We start from the raw sequence: 22,500 nt of genomic DNA on the forward strand, positions 1-22,500 counted from the left end.
TGTTAAACATAATAAATTCAAGCAGCATACATTTAAATAAATAAACAAACAAACAAATAAATAAATAACAAAGCCAATGCTTATAAATACAAAAATATATAAAAGCAGATTATAACATAAATTAAACTTAAGGCATGGGTTAATCAATATAGTATATTGCAAGTAATTTAGAGAGTTTTAAAGAAATTCTTTTCTTCACTTGTTTTAAGGTTGAAACAAAATTTCCAAAATTTGGAGCAACTTTACATTACGTGACTTTCTTTCTGCAAATGCGGCAGTTATTGGTGCAGAAATCACTTTTCAACTTTAATACTGCTTATACTATACAGGGTCAATGCTTGAACTTATCAGGTCTTAAGTTCTGGGACAAAATTTGTTTCTGATTGCGCTGTTATTATTGTTATTATTATTGCGCTGATTGCGCTGTTATTAAACGACATGGGATGTTATGAACCTAAGGTGTTCTAGTAGAGGTTTGTGAGTGCTTATAACTTTACTGTTTTAACTTGTGTGTGTGGTTTGAAATGTGATACAGTGCTTTAAAAAAGAGGTTGCATGGAAAGACAGACAAATGACATCATTGGGATTCAAATTTTATCGAGACCTAAAAGAGTAACAACATCCTTTAAAAGGAAGCAGTGCTACTGATCCTTACTTACTTTCTAAAAGATTGTGGGCCCTTAAAAAATATTATTGAGCTGGAATGGGCCGCCTAGTTTATGTAAAATCAATTAAATCAAAAGTGGAAACATAAAAACATCCTGCCTGGCACGTCCTCTTATATACATAAAATAAATTGCTGCATATCTGTGGTTATGGGTCATTATACTTGGTGGTCAGTCATTTTTGACAGTTATTTGTCTGACCATAAGAGCCTGACTGTAAGATGCTTTTGCTATTTGATACCGAAGTGGTCGCTCGTTTCGATTCCTGGCCTGACATAAGAGAGGTTATGAGTTATCATGGCCTTTTAACAAGTGCCATGGCAGCATCTTGCCCTCCTGAGAATGAGGCGTGTGGATGTTAGGCATGCTGCTATTTCAGACCACATGATCACCGAGAGTTTTCATCATTAGAGTGGAAACTTCTTCAAGTTGCATCAACACCTTAATTGCCAAAACAAGAAATTAGCACTCATACGATATGGGTTTTTCTATCCACAGATGCTGAGGAAATATATTTATAGGATTTTTCAGCACATTTCTTGTTTAAAGAAATTCAAAAGTTCTCTTGTTACTCGAAAATTCACTCTTTTTAACCCTCTGGTGCTTTTCGAAAATTTAAAGAACATTAACATTTTGATTTTGAGTTTTTTACTTCATCAGAATGGTTCGAAACTTGGTAAAGGTTTTGGCACTTGATGTGAACACACACACACACACACACACACACACACACACACACACACACACACACACACACACACACACACACACACACACACACACACACACACACACACACACACACACACACACACACACACACACGCACACACACACAAAAACAATGTGGACATGATTTGAAAAGGTTAAATGTTCCTGAAAAAATAGTCATACTTCTATTGTTCGTGGTCAAAAATGAGCACATTGGAAATGAATGGGAGACGAATTTCAAATCCTAACAAAATCTTACTGAAAGCTAATTTTTTTGAGATATCAACCTCAAAACTTGTTAAGATTAATGGCTTTGATTTAGATGAACAGTTTTTGAGTAGAACATGCTTTGGAAAATATATATTTCATATAAAATAAAATAAATGAAAATTCTGTGCATTTTTCATAATAATAATATTAAACCTCTATAACTTTTAATTTCACTTTTTTTAACAATGTATTCACTTTAGCAATAATCGGCCATGTGTCTTCTTTAAAAAGAGATCAAACTTAAGTATATGCTCCAAAGCATTATGATTTCCATTACATGAGAGTAGATGTTAAAACTTCATGCTGATTTGTACTCGGCTTTGGCCAAGATAACCACCAACTAAGACGTAGCTTTACAGTAACCTATGCTTCTCCATCCATTTACGCTTCTTTCCATCTGGTGACGTGAATCTCCTTCTGTCTGGTGTTAATAGCTGCAGTGTATTGCGCGTCAGCACACACAACGGCTGCAACCAATTTACCACAGTTTAAGTTGGAAATGTAATTTTCATGTCTATGCTCAAAAAGTGGTTAACAGGTAATGAAAGGATAATAACTATTCCATAAATAAAATTTAGTACCATAAAATCACCTAAAAATAAAAAATAGTAATTCAATTGAAAAAAAAAGGTATTTTTTGACCGCCACTCAAAGAGCACCAGAGTGTTAAACAAACTGCATGTGCATTAAACCTGGACTTAACCAGCAGAATCGAACCCATGTTTATACAGCATAGCGCATCACGTTCAATCAAAGTTACAGCTCCAACACTATAACAAGTGCATTTTTGTCCCCTGCAAAGCATATCAGTCTCAGTCAAAGATCTTATGCACACAGTCAGTGCATGTAAAAATATACAGAAGAAGGTCAGTTTATTCCACCTATATTCCTCTGGTGTCGTATTTTTAGGATTGTAGAGCTTCCATGTGGCCGACTGCCTGAAGATTCCTAAAACATATCAGTTTACTACTCAGAGGTCGGGAATATATTTATCATCAGGGCAGGTGATGTCAGAATGGTTACTAGTAACTTAGGTGGTGGTCATCTGTCATGATTCACTAAAGCATCTGGTCATCAGGTCCGCAGTTAGAACATTTGATTGAATTAATGTATTGTCCACATGTACATGTCTTTTGTCGGATTATTGAAACTTTAATATTACTAAACTTTAAAAAAGTTCACGTTTAATTCAATGTGTTACTTGCCATTTCTTTGTAATGATTGGTAACATTTACTAGCAATAGTTTCAAAATAAATCCTACATGACTTTTCTTTTCAATGTATTATTATTCACTGTTCTAATTGTAAATAGTTGGCTGTAATCTGTGTAGGCCTATAATTTTAACTCAGCGTTTTCTCCTTTTTTCCCACAGAGTTAAGCCCCGAAGGTAAGTGACAACATTAGCTTGCATTGTTTCCAAGTTACATGACATTTAACTATTTCAAATATATATAAAGTTATGCATAGATAAACTTGACTGAATGTGTTTCTCACAAATATGTAACCACATATTTAGGATTTAGCAGGACCTAATGTATAGGCTAATAATTTAAGAATTAACCATTAAAAAAACATATCAGTCATTAATCTAAATATTGGGGCACTGATTTTGTGCATCTGGGTGAACAGAACGAGTGTGCACAGAATTCACTGAGCTTGCATTTCTATATTTGTGCCAAAAATGTGATGACACTTGATTAAATAATTATATTTCTAATTTAGTTACATTTTGAACCCGATTTCCTGATCAATTCATCAAATGTCACTTTGTTACAATATTTTTCAAAGTTTATGTTACCTTATTAATATTCATTAGTTAAGTCATGAGGTCACATGATAGGCTAACTTGTCAAAAGCCGCCAAAATATGTTGTGGAGAAACGAGATTATAAGCAAAAACTTTAATTTTGATTTGATAAAAGATGGTCTCCGCTTTCAAATTACGTTAATGTTATTACGAAATTCAAACAATAAATGTCGCTTTGACGCAAATTTGGCTGAACCAAAAAAAAAAAAAGTAGGGCTGCAAAACAAATCACTAATCGCCTCTTCAGTTCAAAACAGTTGCGTGAACATCAGAAGGTATGTTGAAATATATAGTACTACACTTACTAAATGTATCATGTCTCATGTAATCACACAATCAGTGTTTCAACAGCGGGATAAATCAGCTTGCAAATAACGTGTCACGTGACGTTACATTTACCTCAGGAAAAAAGTCCATAGCTAGTTAGCTAGAAATGAGACCTTTACAGAATATCATATTGATAATATCCTAAATATATAGTTGAAAGTGTATAATATATTACCTATATTATAAATTAATTATATGTTTACTTAACCACGTCTAATGTCATTTTTTCTCATTTCTTTCCACAGAGGTAAACCCTGAGGGTAAGTGGCATCATTAGCTTGCATTGTTTCCAAATGACAAGAGTATTTAACCATTAAAAATATACAGCTGAACACAGAGTAGATTTCTTTAGTTTAATGTTGTTCTTTCATCTGCAGAATCTTCAGGAGAGCATGGTAATAAATATGAATGGTTATAAAAATCCCTTAGCAACTTCCTTATGTTGTCCTTATATATAAACCACTTACTACTAATTATAAAGAGTCACTCAGAACTTATTTTAGAGTTCTAAGCCGGTGTGCATGACATGACTCTATATAGTTTGCAACAATTCCAATTATATTTACATTGAGGTGTGTGTAAATATAATTGGCTAGCCCTAATATAAAAAATATGCAAAACTGCAAAAAAGTGAGATGAGGAAAGAATTGTTGACTCTTACCTTGTGCATGAAGCTCATCCAGAATTAATTTATTTCAGTGATACTATCATTAATGTAATCCGTTGTTAATTTTAGACAGCCCATTGTATTATTATTTTATGCTTGAAATTAATATATGTTTTAAATATTTGCAAGGAATATTTAAAATGGAAAAAGAGCGTGCTTCTTGACAGCATTTTCACCATGGCTTGTTATTTACAGGATCCCTATCTGTGAATATCCGAGTCTGTCTGCATGTGTGTGTATATCTTTGTATTTGTATTTACTCATTCCATGCTTGCAGAACGAACCGAGCTGACAGGACTTTTTGTGGAAAAGCCAGAAAGTGTGGTAGCCATCACAGGTATAAAATCCACACACACACGCACCTTAACAAAATAACCATCAATGGGAATTACAGGATGTTGATATTGACGTTTTGTACACAGGTAAAGATGTATCATTTGTGGTTAAGGTGGACTCCACCAACCTCACACGTAAACCCACCATGAAGTGGTTAAAGGGGAAATGGATGGACCTCGGCAGCAAAGCGGGAAAACACATCCAGATAAAAGAGACATATGACAGAAACACTAAGGTTAGAGGGCATCGTGCTGTCATATACAATGCAATATAATGTAAAAATATGCACCATGACAGGATTTCTAAATTCAGTTGCAAATGCCAGTTGCATAAACAAAGCCGCTGTGTCAAGACTGTGCGGGGACACACCAAGCCAACAGTAGACCAACATCTAGCAGTCGGTGAGCATCTTTGGGGTAGTTTTTGAAACGTGTTCCACACGTCAGCTTTAGGAAACCCTCCTTCAGCTTTAGACCGGCCAATTGAGCATGATGAATCGACGTCGGCCCATCAAGATTGACTGTTCAGCTTTCTAAACCAGCGCATGAGAAGAAAGGCAAAAGTGACAAAGCAAGCAAAAGACAACAGGGCTCAGAAAGAAGGCACTTATACATTTTCCTACATCTCCATCTTTTCAGAGCATTCCAATACGCGAATATTTTCTTAACGACATGGCCGAATGAAGCCTACTAAAAGGGATAGTTCATCCAAAAATAAATTCTCTCATCATTTACTCACCCTCAAGTTGTTTCAAACCTGTATAAATGTCTTCGTTCTGCTGTACACAAAGGAGATATTTGGAAGAATGTTTGTAACCAAGTAGATCCCCCATTGACTACCATAGTATTTTTTTCTCCCTACTAGAAATTTCATTTATGGGTGAACTATCCCTTTAATATTAGTGAAGACAAACTGATCAGCATGATTCATTTTCAATATGGTAAGTGAGCGCTGCTTTGTTTACAGTTTGTATATTCGCATTCACAATTCACGTTAACTTTTTTGAATGAAGAATACAGACTACTGTCATCTGCTGTTGTGGACGTTATTATCTTTCACAAAAGCAATTAGGTAGGGCAAATCAGTCTTACTTTTCAGATTCAAATGAAACCAAATCTACCTTTTTATGTTACTGACTTAAAAGATATAACTAGTCTTAGATGACATCTGGCCAGATGTTTCATAAATATGCTGTGTATTAATTGATCTTCAATCCAAATAGAGCATTTGTTTATTTTAATGTTTTTAACTTTAATGTTAAAGTTATTAATTTTATGATTAGAAACCTTCTAAACTCTTTAAATAATTTCAATAGTGCTATACATTGAATTTCTTTTTTGTCCACACAGATTGTGTTTACACTAAAGCCCTATTCGCACTGGATTAGTATTACCTGGTGACCTCTAGTCATTTGTGAGTCACGTGCGAATAGGCATCTCTGTGATTTGGCAGGGTCGTATATAATGTTTTCAAGGTTTTTGTTTCCTGTGCGCCTTTTTATCCATCTTTCGCGAAGAATGGAGGCTGCGTTGGAGTGTTTTGATAGTAATTTGAGTGCTGGGTCATATCGATACCTATACCACAACTATACAATTTGCAGAAAGATAAGGCTGAAAATCATCAGAAGAGAGAAAACAAAAAGAGTGATTAGATGGAGATGGATGACATGTATAGCAGCATGCGGTAAGGAACATTATTCTGTTTATGATATATCATACAGCTATACCTATAACGACAAGACATTTCCAAGTAATTGCCTATTGACATCATATCCGGGAGATAAGTCAGTAAATTCGAGTAAAATCACAGGCTACGCTTATACCCTGCGAATGCGCCAGAAATTCAGATGCTGGGGGGGGGGGGGGGGGGGGGGGGGTAATTTCTTAATCACACGAGGTCCCCAAATAATACTAATCCAGTGCGAACGGGGCTTAAGTTGATCAAATAAAATGACTTTGTGACATGTATTTTATCGAACATCATCCTTAAATGTGGCACATTTTATTCACTCGCTCGTTCTCGCCCAGATCTACACATACGAGATGAAGATCGTCAAGGTGGTCCCAGGAGACGCAGGTGGATACAGGTGTGAGGTGTCTGCCAAGGACAAATGTGACAGCTGCACCTTTGAGGTCACTGTGGAGGGTCAGTGTGTCTTTCACACACAACAAAAATAACACTTACACGCTTAATCTCTTAGTATGAATCTGTAAATGAATCTTCCATATTTATCATTCTTTCTTTTCTGTAGCTGCTGAACAAGAGGAGCAAGCAGATATTTTGTCTGCCTTCAAAAGAGCGTAAGTCTGAGTAGACAGAGGTGACTATATATTTCTCACAATTTATGACTGAACAGTTACAGGACTAAATTCAATAATTGAATCATCTATTAAAAAACACATATTGGTCAACTGTTAATCTAAATCTAATTTAAATAAAAATATTGGGGCGTATACATGATAAAATTGACTTAGGAAAATTGTTCTTTTCCCTCAATGCGAGGAAAACAAATGAACGCACACTTGTGAATCACGCAATATACAGTGTACATACACATAAATATGAGCATGTATATTGTGTTTTATTTACATACTGTATATATACATTTAACTCATAAATTGATCTTTGTACAAGTATGTACTATATTGCATGAAATGTTTGTTTTGTGAATTCATCACAGTGATGCTGGGGAGGACGAGGGAAATCTTGACTTCAGTGCTCTTCTCAAAGCTGCTAAAAAGTAAGTGTTCATTCTGTCCTTTAAAACCACACTCCATCTCCTCTAACGGCTAACTTACATTGATCACGTCCCTTTCACAGGAAGAAGAAGCCAGAGCCAGAGTTGGAGATCGACGTTTGGGAGATTCTGAAGAGTGCTCATCCCAGCGAGTATGAGAAGATCGCATTTCAGTACGGCATCACTGACCTGCGTGGAATGTTAAAACGACTCAAGAAGATGAAGGTTGTGGAGCCCAAAGCTAGCGAGGGTACGAGAAAGAGAGATAAATCCAAAAATCAAGTCTGTTTGTGATTGTGTGATCATGTGTGGGATGTTTCTGCAGCATTCCTGAGACGACTGGAGTCGGCGTACTCTGTTAATAAAGGAAAGAAGATCGTCCTGTCTGTGGAGGTGGCTGACCCTAATGCTGAGGTCAAATGGCTAAAGAACGGCCAAGAGATCAAAACTTCTGCCAAGTGAGAATGCAGACAATACATAGACATACATTCAATTTCAAAGACACATTAATGGCCAAAAAAAAACTTTTATTTGAACCAAAAACATTGCTATGATTATTGAAGATCATCCAGTTTTTAATATTTTTAATTTAAAAAGTTAAGTGGGTCATTCATGCACCAAACAAAATGGCAAATATGACAATATTTTGTCCAAATATACAGGCCATGAGAAGCCTGTAGATCCAATCTTATTGTACGGCTTCTGTCATGTTTAATATTGTAAGGAGATGTCACATATTTCTGTGATTTAACCAACTCTTTGTGTGGCAGATACATCATGGAGGCCAATGGAAACATTCGAACCCTCACGATTAACAAATGCAGTCTGGCAGATGATGCTGCATATGAATGCGTGATCGGGACTGATAAATGCTTCACTGAAGTCTTTGTTAAAGGTGTGTGTAAATCAATAAAAAAAAATACAGTGACTTGTCATTAACAATTAATTTTTTTATATACATTTTAAAGGGCCTATTCCCTTCCAAATATTGACATTTTTATTAAACCATTTTTATATAAAAAAAGCCATGACTTTTTTTTTTAGTTTATAGTTGACATAATTACTCCAAAGATTTGGGATTATGCATCGACCCTATTACCATAATAGTTTTCCCTTTTTAAAGTAATGAACAATTCCATAAATCAAAAAACATAATGGTGAAATCATATTTTAAAGAAGTCATGAAAAAGTCTCTTCTTTTCGTTCAGTTCATCTTAGATTTTGTCAGTAGGTGGCGACCTTAAAAAAACAGCACTCTTACAATCGATTTTGCACAGCAAACAATCGATCATAGAAAGCCTAAGTCCCTCCCCTCTGCTTCCGGCTCATCGGACCTTATTTCGGACAAAATATGTATGGTAGTCAATGGCGAGAGACAACTTATCTTTTTATTCCGTCTAAACTGTGCCCTGAATTACACATATGATGTTTGTCAATTTAAAAGATAATTATGAAAGTCACAGTTTGTCATAAAACAGAAGAGTAACATTTAGTTTTATGTGAAAATCGCTCAATGAACTACATCTCTCGTCTCGCACTATGTAGTCTTTGTAATTACGTATTTTCACAGTCTTATACCTCAACAGTTTTACATCAAACTGCGACTTTCTTGACTTTAACTTCCTTGCTTTGTTTTAAATAAATCACACACAGTAAACAAAACCTTAACAAAAAAAACGTTGCAATTTTGCATGTATCTTTTAAATTGACAAACATCATATGTGTAATTCAGGGCACAATTCAAACGGGATCCAAATATTTGTTGTCCCTCGCCATTGACTACCATACAATATTTTTCTGAAATAAGGTCCCATGGTCCACAGGAAGGGGAGGGACTTAGGCTCTGTTTTGTGAAGTGGAATTTAATTAGCATAAAATTCTCCTTCTAAGAAGCACATTGCATTGCACTATTGTCAAAGTAAACCGTAAAACTGTCCAACCCTTTAGCATTCTGAAGGAACTATTATAGTTCAACTTACATTCAAATGTATTATTTTATTTTGAGATGGTACAATGCAATTTAATAACACCTTCTTTATCTGATACAATGTTTAAAATCTTTTTTAAAAATCCCCACATCAAATTTGTGCATTGCAGAGCCACCGATCACCATCACTAAACTGCTGGATGACTATCTTGTTTTGGTTGGAGAAAGAGTGGAGTTTGAGATAGAAGTGTCTGAGGAGGGAGCACACGTCATTTGGTAAAAACACACATAAACAAACTACAAACATAGTTTGCAAAAAAATAGTTTGCAACATTTTTTAAGCCTATTAAATGTTAAAAAATGATTGCTTTCAATTGTGCTGTAAAGTCGAATGGCTATAATGACTTATTTCATCTCCAGAACAACACATTTGACAGTATATATATATATAAATTCATGCAATCTGGAAGAAATCGCACCATTACTGCATAGCACAAGCTGATTGGCCTCTGCGGATGCTGCAGCCAATGAGATTGCTTGTTCAACATTCATTTAAACAGTCTGGTACAGTGTTTGCAGTGTTTCCTCTGAACCCCTCCACCTCCCCCAGCTCCACCTGCCTATCTGCCACAGGATTCATGCATGTCTGTTTATGAAGCAGCAGCAGCATATCTTACACACTCACAACAGTCTGTCTGTGTATTTATTAGCATAAGGTGACCATTGTAGTTTTCAGAAAAGTTTTTTTTTTGCAGTTCAAATGGAAAGCTGCACTTACGCTTCGGCGTTTTGTGTGCAATGCTGCTCCGCTGTCTGCTCTGCTCCCTGTGTACGAGCGCGTCGCAGAGCCGCCCACAAGGCAGCCTCTCAGGAATTACGTCACGCAACAAAGTACCGTATTGTGTGCAAAGACAAGCGCCAGTCAATTTAAAGTACACGCTTAATGGTCCCATGAAAAACAGTGAAAACCAGACATTTTCATGAATTTATAAAACCGCCCCGGACAGTACGTAAAAAGTGGACATTTCCAGGCAAAAGAAAACGTTTGGTCACCCTATATTAGAAGTAGCAAGTTCATACTTGCTCTGCAGCAGCAGATATAGTCTGCCAAAGACCAAATAATTAATAGTGCCATATTCAATAACATGCTACAACTATTCTAAGAGTTGTCATGATTGATATATATATATATATATATATATATATATATATATATATATAATATATATATATAAAATAAAAGGCAACACATTTTATATATATTACTGTATAAAATGTGTTGCCTAATATATATGTACTTGTAGGATGTTTGAAGATGTGGAGCTGTCTCGAGATGATAAAAATACGAAGTATCGATTTAAAAAGGATGGGAAACGCCACTGTCTTATTATTCAAGAGGCAACACTAGAGGACAATGGGATGTACTTTGTTTACACCAACGGAGGCCATTCGAAGGGAGAGCTCATCGTTGAGGGTAAAATCTGATCTCTCCTTACAACCATCCTTTTATTTACAGTAGTTTAACTGGTGGTTTTGAGGACCGAAGTTTAAAACTCTTTCTTTTTTTTTTGTCTTTGTCAAACTCAACCCCAGATAAGGAACTGGAGGTGTTGCAAAGTATCGCAGATCTTACGGTCAAATCGGCAGAGCAAGCTATGTTCAAGTGTGAGGTGTCTGATGAGAAGGTCACAGGGAAATGGTTTAAGGATGGAGTGGAAGTTCTGGCCAGTGACCGTATCAAGATGACCCATATCGGCAGGTCAGCGTTCAGATACGTACATGCACATGTGTTCACTTCGCTCATAGATGTAATTATGCACGTTTTAAATGTGTGTGTTTGTGTGTGTGTGTGTGTGTGCGTGCGTGCGTGCGTGTGTGTGTGTGTGTGTGTTAATCAATTCCAGGATTCATCGTTTAGTCATTGATGACGTCAAGCCAGAGGATGCAGGAGATTACTCGTTTGTCCCAGAAGGTTATGCGCTCTCAATCTCCGCTAAACTTAACTTCCTGGGTGAGAAGGAAACTCTAGAGTGAGCAAAACTATCTCAGATTTGTGGATCTGTTGCGACTGTACATAATCAGGTTATTCTTTTTCTTTCAGAAATCAAGATTGACTACGTTCCCAGACAAGGTAGGATCAATGTTATTTTAGTTTTTATTTTAGTTGTATTATAGTTGTATTAATATTTTGAATTGGCTTTTATTTTAGTTTGTTTTTTGTTTATTTCCAGTTAATATTTTTAAGAATTAACTAGAATAATTGTAATAAAAAATAATTTATATTTACCTAAACTTATTTCAGTTTATTGCTAAGGCAACATGACTAATTTTCATTTAGTTTTAAGTTTTTCAACTATTATTTATATTTTAATGTATTTCAATTAACAGAAATGTTTTTAAATGTTTTAATAGTAACACTTTACAATAACGTTCCATTAACTAGCATTAACTAACAATGTACATACAGTACATTTATTACAATATTACTTCATCTTTGTTAACGGTAGTGTTCATCGTTGGTTCATGTCAGTTTAGGTCAATTCATCAATATTTACGTATACAGCTTTTGAATTCAATAATGTACTAGTAAATGTTGAAATTAACATTAACTAAGATGAATAAATGCTTTAGAAGTATTTTTGTTAGTTTATGTTAACTAATGTAGTCAACTAATGTTAACAAATGGAACCTTTTTGTGAAGTGTTACCCTTTTTAGTTTTAGTTGACGATAATAACCCTGGGTAGGGTAGGACCACGATTAATCCCTTTGCCAGACTTTTAATTTCTCTTATCTACATAGTATCAGAACTTTTGCTTACCGCACTTGCTTGCGTCCACTTACTTTGTCTTGCACCTTTTAAGATCCCCCTAAGATCCATTTGGATGTGGCTGGTAATATGGTTTCTCAAAACACCATCATTGTTGTTGCTGGTAACAAGCTGCGTCTGGATGTGGAGATCACAGGAGATCCCGCTCCCACCGTCTGCTGGATGAAGGGAGATAAGGTACTCATACGCTCACGTAACTTTGATGACAATTACTACATGATTAAATAATTCATAAATACTCTAATACAGCTGTTGGCAACCAGGGATAATCACAGAATGGTTTGTTGGATCTGCTCACTAGCACAGATAAAAATCTCACACTTTTGTAGTATTTATACTATAGCACCTCTGTATGCAAGTTCAAGGGACTTTATTTAAATTAAATGCATACACTTCTTTAGCTATTGTCACGTGCCAGTGATTATCCCTTCATAGGTTGTTGACTTTCTATTATTTTACGCAATAAATTTGAAATGATTTACACAATTTTCGAAGTTACTTATTTGAGACTTGGCTTAGTGGGTAATGACTAGGGATGTATCAATATGGCAAAACAAGAACAACTACAGAAATAAATATGTATGCCTACTGTGAACCTTTGAATAAAGAAATTACACATGCTTATTGCCAGGGTTTTTAATAAAAGTTAAATGGTACGGAGCCCCACACGACATGCAGACAAAAACATATACATGGTGGTGACGATTTAGTTCGTTCACTCGTTTTAGTAAATTGTGGCTTGTGTGAACTAATTCGTTCCCTTGTTTTGATTTAGTAAATCGAGGGCATGTATTATTATTTCAGACACACAATTTACTTTAAACGAGGGAACGAATTAGTAGAACGTGCTGACGTATTAGTAAGTCGGGGGAACTAATTGTTAATTTGTGGCTATTATATACATCCTTTTCCCTGCATGTCAGATGCGGGGCTCTGTAAAATGGAAATATTATTTTCACAAATATAACAAAAAAAATCAGCATATTAGAATGATTGACACTGATCATGTGACACCGAAGCCTGGAGTAATGACACTGAAAATTCAGCTTTGCATCAGAAATTAAAAGATAAAACAGTTATTTTAAGTTGTAATAATATTTCACAATATTACTGTTTTTACTGATCAAATAAATGCAGGGAGCATATAGTAAGAGACAATGCAAAATATTGTTTGATATTTTGCTAAATAAATTAATAAAACTGCTGTCCCTGTATATTACAGCCACTGACAGAATCGGAGGGACGTGTACGTGTGGAAAACAGGAAAGATCTAAGCTGTTTCGTCATTGAAGGAGCCGAGCGAGAAGATGAAGGGAACTACACCATCACTGTCGCCAACCCGGCAGGCGAGGACAAAGCCAACCTCTTCATCAAAATCGTAGGTGTGTGGTCATTTCTTTCCAGCACTGCCTCTTTCTCCCTGCAGATGGCACTGTGCTTATGAACAGAACTTTTTCAAAGCAAGACATTTCAAGAAGTTGAACATCTACTAACTACAAACACTACTCGACCTCTACTGATTGAATCACTGTTAGTGTGAATGCACCTTCAGGGTCTTAAATGCACGTTTAGGTTTACATTTATGAATTTGGCACATGCTTTTATCTAAAGCAACCTATTAAACATCTTATCAGTTCATGCATTCCCTGGGAGTCAAGCCCACGCCATTGTAGATGTTTCTAAATTCTCTCCACTTTTGCAGATGTTCCTGATCCACCTGAAAACGTGAAGTGTACCGGAGTAGGAGAAGACTGTGCCAATATTATCTGGGAGCCTCCAAAGTTTGATGGAGGAGTACCTTTAAAGGGTAACACACTCCTGTTAGAGTAACACAGCACACACCTGAAATTACCTGTTACAGGTAGTTCAACCCCACCCACTTAAAAACCAAGACATTATGGCCACAAACTCACAGCAGCGGAAAAATGTATTTTAGTCCTTCATACAGTTACGTTCAGAATCAGTACAGGTATTTATGGGAGTGACAACCGTATTATATAACCGAACTCACTCCTGTCACGATAACTTCTTTTTGTTGGGTGATATATTGAGATAATTGCGATAAACAATATTATCAATAATTCTTAAGAATATTTAGAACCTGGAAATGGTCAATAAAATAAATATCCTAAATAAATAAAAAACTTGAAAAAACATTTTATAACAAAAAGTGCACAAGTAAGAAGAAAAAGTAAGTAGAAAATAAAACACAACCATTCTGTGATTATCCCTCTGTGTGCCATAAGGACTCAAACGCTCGACTCTCCACCCAGATATAAAGCCTGCTGTGGGTTAATGAAGATTTGACAGCTCGATTGGACTCTTTTCAAGTTAAAATTAATTAGACCTTTCAGTTTTATGCACACACATCGCCATTTTTTATATTACTTTGGTCACTGTCCCTAATGTGGTTACTGGTTAGAGAATACAGGCTTCACTGCCGTTGCACGTTCATACAGACGCTACCGTTGCTGTGTGAACAGGACATTTCAAAACTCACACCTATAAGTAAATGCGGTTGTCATTCCCAAAAACTGACAGTGTAAACGAAGCCTATTTAACTCACTTGGAAGAAGTCACTGTGTCATGTCAACAGGAATCTGTTCTGCTTCTGTTTACTAGGCTATCTGATGGAGAGGAAGAAGAAAGGATCATCTAGATGGACAAAGCTTAACTTTGACGTGTATGAGAACACAACATACGAGGCCAAGCGCATGATTGAAGGCGTTCTGTACGAGATGAGAGTTTATGCGGTCAATGGAATCGGGATCTCGGGTCCAAGTCTGAACTCAAAACCATTCATGCCAATCGGTGAGAAGGTCTCCTGTTTTAAAGGGATAGTTCTCCCAAAAATGAAAATTAGCCCATGATTTACTCACCCTGAAGTCATCCTTGGTGTATATGACATTCTTCTTTCAGACGAATACAGTCAGAGTTATATTAAAAAATGTCCTGGGTCTTCCAGCTTCATAATGGCAGTGAATGGCTTTATGTCTTCGGAAGTCCATCAAAGCGCATCTATTCATGATTTAAGTGCTCCACGCGTCTCCGGGGGTTAATAAAGGCCTTCTGAAGTGAAGCAATGCGTTCGTGTAAGAAAAATATCCATATTTAAAAATGTATCGACTAAAATAACTATTTTCCAGCAGACGGCCGTACGCATCGATTTACGCCAAAAGAGTAACACTTGAACTTGACGCACAAAGTAATGACGGCAATTGACGCCTCTTGCGGTTCAAACAAACAGGGTAACTGCGTTCGTCATTACGCTGTGCGTCAAGTTCATACAGCAATTCACTGCCATTATCAAGCTTGGAAGAGCCAGGACATGTTTTAATAAAACTGATTGTATTCTTCTAAAAAAAGTATGTCATATACACCTAGGATGGCTCCAGGGTGAGTAAATCATGGGCTAATTAAAATTTTTGTGTGAACTATCCCTTTAACTCTTGTTTTTTCTTTCTCTCTCTCAGCCCCCACCAGTGAGCCCACTAAGTTGACCGTTGATGATGTCACGGACACTACGTGCTCACTGAAGTGGTTGGCTCCGGAGAAGATCGGAGCTGGAGGGCTTGATGGATACCTCATAGAATACTGCAAGGAAGGAGGTGAATCATCTTCTACGTCAAATCATTCCAGACCTACACTAACACTGCACAAAGCTAGTGGAAACATGTGCAGTGTGCACTTGGGCAACGTTGATTCAAGAGTACTATCATGCTATACACTGAAAAATCCTGTAACACCTGCTAAATAACAGGGCTGGGTGATATAGCTAAAATAAATTATAGCAAAATATATATTTTTTATTTTTAGCCTGTTCAGGTTATAGTCATTAACTAAAACCAAAATTATATATAAAAAACATGTTTGTTAGTTGAAATAAACTAAACATTAACTAAATTCTTTTTTTTTTAGGTAATTTGCAAGGCAGCATTTCCCATATAAAATGGGAAATAAAATTTCCCACATAGTTTTCCCTAAAACTAAAATGAATGAAAACTATAAAAAGATATTTGTATACGTATAACAATAAAAATCTAGTATTTACCTACACATATTTTTAACTAAAACACTAAAATACACTGAACTTTTTTGAGTGATAATGTGAACAAATCATTCAGTGTCATTGAATCAGTCTTAGTGCTCTCATTAATCTATTCTAATCTCATGACAAGGACAGGGTTGCTCAATTTTCATGTGAAATCATTGCAAATATTTGTTGAATAATCAATATGTCATCCAGCCCAACTTTTACTTGTTAATTATTTTAACAAATAAAATAATTTTCATTTTTTTAAATATTTTGTTTTATTTTAGTTCTTTTATTTCCAATTGTTTACTTATTTTAATTTGCCATTTTTATGATTTTATTATTATTTTTTTATTATGTATGTAAATATATATATATATATATATATATATATATATAATTATTTAGTTACTTTAAATTTACATTTGCATTTAATTATTATTAATAACCCTTTTTTAAATGTATATTTCTTTGATTTTCTCTCCGTGTCAGAAACGGAGTGGCATCCTGCTAACACTGGACTCGTTGAGCGTCAAAGTTTCGTGGTGAGAAACCTTCCCACTGGAGAGAAGGTGAATTTCCGTGTGGTTGCAGTAAATATTGCAGGCCAAAGCCCTCCAGCATTACTCGGGCAATCAGTCACTGTCAGAGAGATTATGGGTAAGCACAAAGTAAGATTCATTAAACATAAGGTGTGTCTCTAGCAAACTTGTTCCTTCACAGTGATGTTCTCCACTCGCTTCAGAGCATCCTAAGATCCGACTTCCTCGTGATCTCAGAACCAAATACATCAGGAGAGTCGGAGAGAAAATCAACCTCGTCATCCCCTTCCAGGTGTGTATGTTAAATACAAATAAACCACATCCAAATCCAGATCGCTTTACAAATGAACAAGTATTTGTGTGTTTTTAGGGCAAACCTCGTCCTATTGCTACATGGCTGAAGGACGGGCAGCCAGTGGATGAAAAGAAAGTAAATGTCAGGAACTCAAACGTCGACTCCATCCTTTTCATTCGTTCCGCTGAGAGAGATCACACTGGGAAATACACACTTGTCTTGAAAATTGAAAATATGGAGGACTCAGCCACCATAGACATCCGAATTGTTGGTAAGACAAAAAAGAGGTGTAGCTACTGTTTTATCCAACAAGCATTACTTACTGCGTATGAATATCATTAAAACCAGTGGTCAACCAATAAGGTTATTTCAGTGGTCAATACTGATATATAGAGAGCATGGTGGTGAAATAATAACCATCTAATGCAATTTAATAATAAAAAATAACTAATAAAGTTATTTTAACACAATATTTAGAATTTATAAATTCAGTACCCCTTTAAAATAACATGTTAACTTACCCCCCCTTAAGTTAATATTTAAATAATTTAATAACAGATTTGCATGTTCACGGTTCTCTGATCTCGGTCACATGACATGCAGGTAATCAAATAAATATATTTAGTATTTCTTTACTGTTATTTATTTTGAAATTATTCATTTATTTTAATTTGACATTTTTATAATTTAATTATTATTAATTTAATTATTAAATAATTATTATGAATTTATTTAGTATTTATGTAAATAGAAATCATTTGAAAGTTATGTATTTGTTTTAATTTGACATTTTATAATTTAATTACTATTAATGTAATTATTTTGCAAATATAAATCATTTTAAAATTATATATTTATTTTAATACATTTTCTTTGAATATTTTTATTTAAAGATTGAATTGAAAAAATGATGCGAATGCAATCATTTTTAAATTATTTAAATAAATAAATAAATCATAAAATGTAAAATATTTATTTATTTATGATTAATTATTAGCTTTCTTCAAATCCCAAACCCTCTCCAGTTCCCTCACGAACCCTGGTTTGGGAAACTCTGTGTTAAACTGACAGCTCTAAAATCTCTCTCCGTCTTATCACTCACACACTGAGCGCTGATTCACTCCAGAGACGTTCATCAAGTTAACACTCCAACTCTCTTCCCAGAAAAACCCGGCCCTCCGACTCAAGTGCATGTGACTGATGTCTGGGGTTTCAATGCAGCACTGGAGTGGAAACCACCCAAAGATGACGGCAACTGTGAGATCACTGGGTACACGATCCAGAAAGCAGACAAAAAAACCAAGGTGAGAGATTTAGTTTCCATTTATCCACCAAAACACTCATTAAAAGGTATCGTTCATCCAAAAATGAACATTCTGTCATCATTTACATCCAGACCTGTGTGACTTTATATCTTCCTTGGAACATTTGGGTCAAGTCATGGGCTACTGTTATGGTGATACATGAGAGTGAATAAATGATGGCAGAACCTTTATTTTTGGGTGAACGACTTCCTTGATCAATCAATCCATCATGTGTTCTCCTCTCATCACCCTGTAGGAGTGGTTTACGGTGTACGATCACAATCGCCGCACTAACTGCACCGTCTCTGACCTCGTCATCGGAAACGAGTACTTGTTCCGCGTCTACAGCGAGAACCTCTGCGGCCTCAGTGAAGATCCCTGTATGAGCAAGAACACCGCTGTCATCGCCAAGTGTGGTCAGTGTGGGGAACGAATAAATGTCAGGAAAATTGAAGCTTATTATTTGACTGAACTGCAGAAACTATTTAAATCTGTTCAACAACATTAGAATAATAAAAAGAGATATACTAAGGTTACAGTTGTTGACTAGTTAGGGCTGCAGGATTCAGGGATTTTTTTGTGTGATTTTTTTATAAAAATGTCATTAAAATTTAAAAAATTGTTGTGCTTGTTTGTAGGGCTGCACAATTTAACCAAAATTTGTGATTATATATCAATATAATAATAATGTAATATTTTTATATTATAAAATTATTATAATTATTACTAAATAAAAATATAAAACAAAATAAGAAATTTTGATTTATATATATATATATATATATATATATATATATATATATCAATATAATAAGAAATATTACTATATATATATATATATATATATATATATATTACTATTATACAATGTAATATTACTAATATAAAATGTATAATATACATTACTAATAATTATATATTAATAATAGTATTATATATATAATGATAATTATATAATTATTAATAATTATATTTATATTATATATGTTACTAATACAAAATAAAAATATATATATTTAAGAAATATAATGAATTATTTTATTTTACATTACAACTGCAAAATTACAATACTAATGTTTAAGGATGTTAGATGTATGGATTTTAGTGCACCGATATCAATGTGTGTAGATTTTGATGTCAATTTTCACAATGTCACACTATCAGATTTGGAATTGAAACGTCCTCCTTACAAGGAAAAGGATATGACCTCTCCTCCCAAGTTCACCGCACCCCTCATCAACAGATCTGTGACTATAGGCTACAGCACCGCCATCAGCTGCTCAGTCAGGGGCTTTCCTAAGGTAAGACACAATTACGGATGGGAATTGATAAGATTTTATCAATATCAATGCGACTGACGATTCTGCTTATCGATCCGATTCTTTAACGATTCTCTTATCGATTCCTGATAGCACTGTGTGGAAAAAAGTACCGGTAGTCATATGCTTTTTCGGCAAAAAAACAAGTGGTTTTATTTGTTTTAAAGCTTACACTTGAGTAAGCAAACTGTACTTTTTCTGTAATTTATGTTTTAAATAATGGTTCGATGGTTCATAAAACTGTGATGAACACACTGTACATACTCTATTTAACATGTGGGCAGAATCCTTGTCTTTAGCTCAGTATGTTATATTATTGGGTAGCTTTGTTTGAATCCAAGCTCCCAAAATGACTCGTTTCGGATACTGTCTCAGTATGACGTCATAGTGTGACGAAAGACCGCCTCTGCAGAAGATCAACGCCTACTTCTACATCATCACTTCTTTAGCCCCGCCCACTGATCCCTGCATGCCATGCAGTGGTAAATACCAGACACACAGGATTAGTCCAGCAACAAAACCCTCTGAGGATTACAAGACATTTTACCCAGTTTTGGAAAAACAAAACCAGTCTTTGCGTTTTCATCCTTGTGATCCCAACAGAAAGCATGGATGAACTTTATTTTTAACGAAGTTCTAGATCGCGTCAGTAGGACACGGTTCGTTTTCACTTCATTTTAATGCGGATTCGTGTTTAAACGACACAGTTCGACGCAGGCTTTTTCTTTCAACACTAATATGGTGTAATAAAATATAATACTACCTTTACAAATACATAAGGAATACATATAAATAAAGATGATTAATTACCATGCTGTCGCAGGCTGGAGTATCTCTGATTCAGGATCAGACTGTGGCTCAAACATGTCACAGGTTGCCATTTTTCAGCATCTGAAGTTTTCAAAACAGTTTCACACTTGTAATGGCGGCGGGGACGTTGAAAATTGCATTGATATGCAAAACTGTTACCCAATCATTGCAGTGGACGTTTACTTTGCTGTAAAAATCTTGCTAACATTATAAGTGGACCTTAGAGATCATTATAAAACTTTTCAAAAATGCAGTTCTTGCCTTAAAGGAGTTCAAATTTTACAGTTTTATTCCTATCTATATTCTGAAAGTTTTTATTGAGAGATTTGTTCATATAGATAAAAATAAAACTGTACAATTTGGTGTATGTAAGTGAAGATTTTGAGAAAAAAAAAGCCTTCAAAGATATATATTTTAGTTTAAATCTACAGGTGCAAATAGATAAAGTGCAATAAAATAAACACTTACCAGTGTAATTTGGATGTTTTCTTTCCACTAGTCTGAAACAACAACATTATGAAAAGCCAAATAGCCCAAAATCTTAAAATTGACCAATGTTTTTGCCGTAGCATACACTCACCATCATTTACATCCCTTACAATCCACTGCGGGAAAAACTAAAACATTAAAAAAACAGTCATAAATTCACTGATTTTATCATGAAACAAGATCAGTGTCATATCTAGTTTAATACTATGATGTCATGAGATGTATTAAGTTAATGAATAAACATACATTACACTTAAATTCTGAGTAAAGTAATTATATATTACAGCTTGACCTCTTTGTGTTTCTGTCCAGCCGAAGATTATCTGGATGAAGAACAAGATGATAATAGGTGACGACCCAAAGTTCCTGATGCAGAATAACCAGGGAGTTTTGACTCTCAACATCCGCAAACCCAGCACCTATGATAGTGGAAAATACTCCTGCAAGGCTGTAAATGACCTCGGAGAAGATGAAGTGGAGTGCAAATTGGAAATCAGAGGTAATATATTGTGTGGAAACATTGTTGTCTTAATATAAACTCATAAACATACAAAATGATGCCTTGATAAAAATATAAAAGGTTTATGGGCAGGGTTAGGAGTTAGAAAATATTATTAGCTCAGAATAAAACCCATATTACTACACCCTGATAAACAGATGTGTGTAGGAACAAGAGCTGATTGTTTTAAAAGCAGTGCTTCAGTGTTTCACTAGAGGGCGCATGAATGCTTCCTTATTTAATCTGCTGTGTCATGTTTTCTGACATTCTTGTGTCACCAGTTAAACATTATCACTGGGAAAACATGACACAGACAAAGAATATGAACAAACAATGAAGTTACGCAACATAACGTCTCTAGGGCTAGTTTTCAAGTCATTGCCCGAGGAGAATGAATACATTTAAGGTGATTAAATGTATATGTGTCAGACTGACTTGCACACAGAATTCAAACAAGCTTTAGATGCAGGAAACTAACTAGATGCTTTATGGATTTCCTCCCACGCAACATGTTACAGAAAGATAATTAAAGCGGGAAAGTCATACTTAATTTCACATGTCTCTTTTTAGTAATGCCACTGGCTGGCGTAATGTGGAACATTTAAAACAGCACATTATCATAGTGCTACTTTTGAATTCTGTATGCAGAACACATAAACAAGATATTATCCACATTTCCTGCTCATTCCATCCACTAATCACCATAATTTACAGTTAGATATTCATAGGCCACTAACTAATCATAGATCCTTTAATCTGTTTATAATACAAATAGTTTACCCAGATTAAAAAAGGGCCATTAATGGCATTGATTATATTAATTAGAAGACATTGATGCCCAAGAAAACAAGGAAAAAAAGGAAAATATATATCAATATATAATAATAATATTTATATTATTTTCATGACAATTAAATTAAAAGTATATGTATAT

At 35.0% G+C, this 22,500-nt stretch overlaps 1 protein-coding gene across 2 annotated transcripts in view; it reads left to right on the forward strand.

The window, feature by feature from the left end:
- Nucleotides 1-22,500, forward strand: part of mybpc2b (myosin binding protein Cb) — a 32,757-nt gene that overhangs the window by 8,760 nt on the left and 1,497 nt on the right. Inside the window, exons 2-27 of one of the 2 annotated variants that reach the window (XM_077219246.1) lie at nt 3,020-3,038; nt 4,725-4,784; nt 4,870-5,018; nt 6,811-6,928; nt 7,035-7,083; nt 7,464-7,523; nt 7,604-7,770; nt 7,846-7,978; nt 8,291-8,415; nt 9,618-9,723; nt 10,752-10,921; nt 11,041-11,206; nt 11,352-11,458; nt 11,549-11,578; nt 12,310-12,452; nt 13,498-13,657; nt 13,978-14,082; nt 14,898-15,086; nt 15,749-15,883; nt 16,801-16,968; nt 17,054-17,142; nt 17,221-17,416; nt 18,310-18,449; nt 18,706-18,865; nt 19,614-19,750; nt 21,380-21,566. In XM_077219246.1, the coding sequence (XP_077075361.1) occupies nt 4,929-5,018; nt 6,811-6,928; nt 7,035-7,083; nt 7,464-7,523; nt 7,604-7,770; nt 7,846-7,978; nt 8,291-8,415; nt 9,618-9,723; nt 10,752-10,921; nt 11,041-11,206; nt 11,352-11,458; nt 11,549-11,578; nt 12,310-12,452; nt 13,498-13,657; nt 13,978-14,082; nt 14,898-15,086; nt 15,749-15,883; nt 16,801-16,968; nt 17,054-17,142; nt 17,221-17,416; nt 18,310-18,449; nt 18,706-18,865; nt 19,614-19,750; nt 21,380-21,566 (3,130 nt within the window). In that variant the 5' untranslated portion in view covers nt 3,020-3,038; nt 4,725-4,784; nt 4,870-4,928. Of the gene's footprint in view, nt 1-3,019; nt 3,039-4,025; nt 4,785-4,869; nt 5,019-6,810; nt 6,929-7,034; nt 7,084-7,463; nt 7,524-7,603; nt 7,771-7,845; nt 7,979-8,290; nt 8,416-9,617; nt 9,724-10,751; nt 10,922-11,040; nt 11,207-11,351; nt 11,459-11,548; nt 11,579-12,309; nt 12,453-13,497; nt 13,658-13,977; nt 14,083-14,897; nt 15,087-15,748; nt 15,884-16,800; nt 16,969-17,053; nt 17,143-17,220; nt 17,417-18,309; nt 18,450-18,705; nt 18,866-19,613; nt 19,751-21,379; nt 21,567-22,500 lie in introns of both variants that reach the window. The other variant, XM_077219245.1, reaches the window with a different exon arrangement.

Source organism: Siphateles boraxobius, unplaced genomic scaffold (assembly GCF_051911475.1).
Source record: "Siphateles boraxobius isolate OS27281-9 unplaced genomic scaffold, OSU_SipBor_1 12, whole genome shotgun sequence".
NCBI lineage: Eukaryota > Metazoa > Chordata > Actinopteri > Cypriniformes > Leuciscidae > Siphateles > Siphateles boraxobius.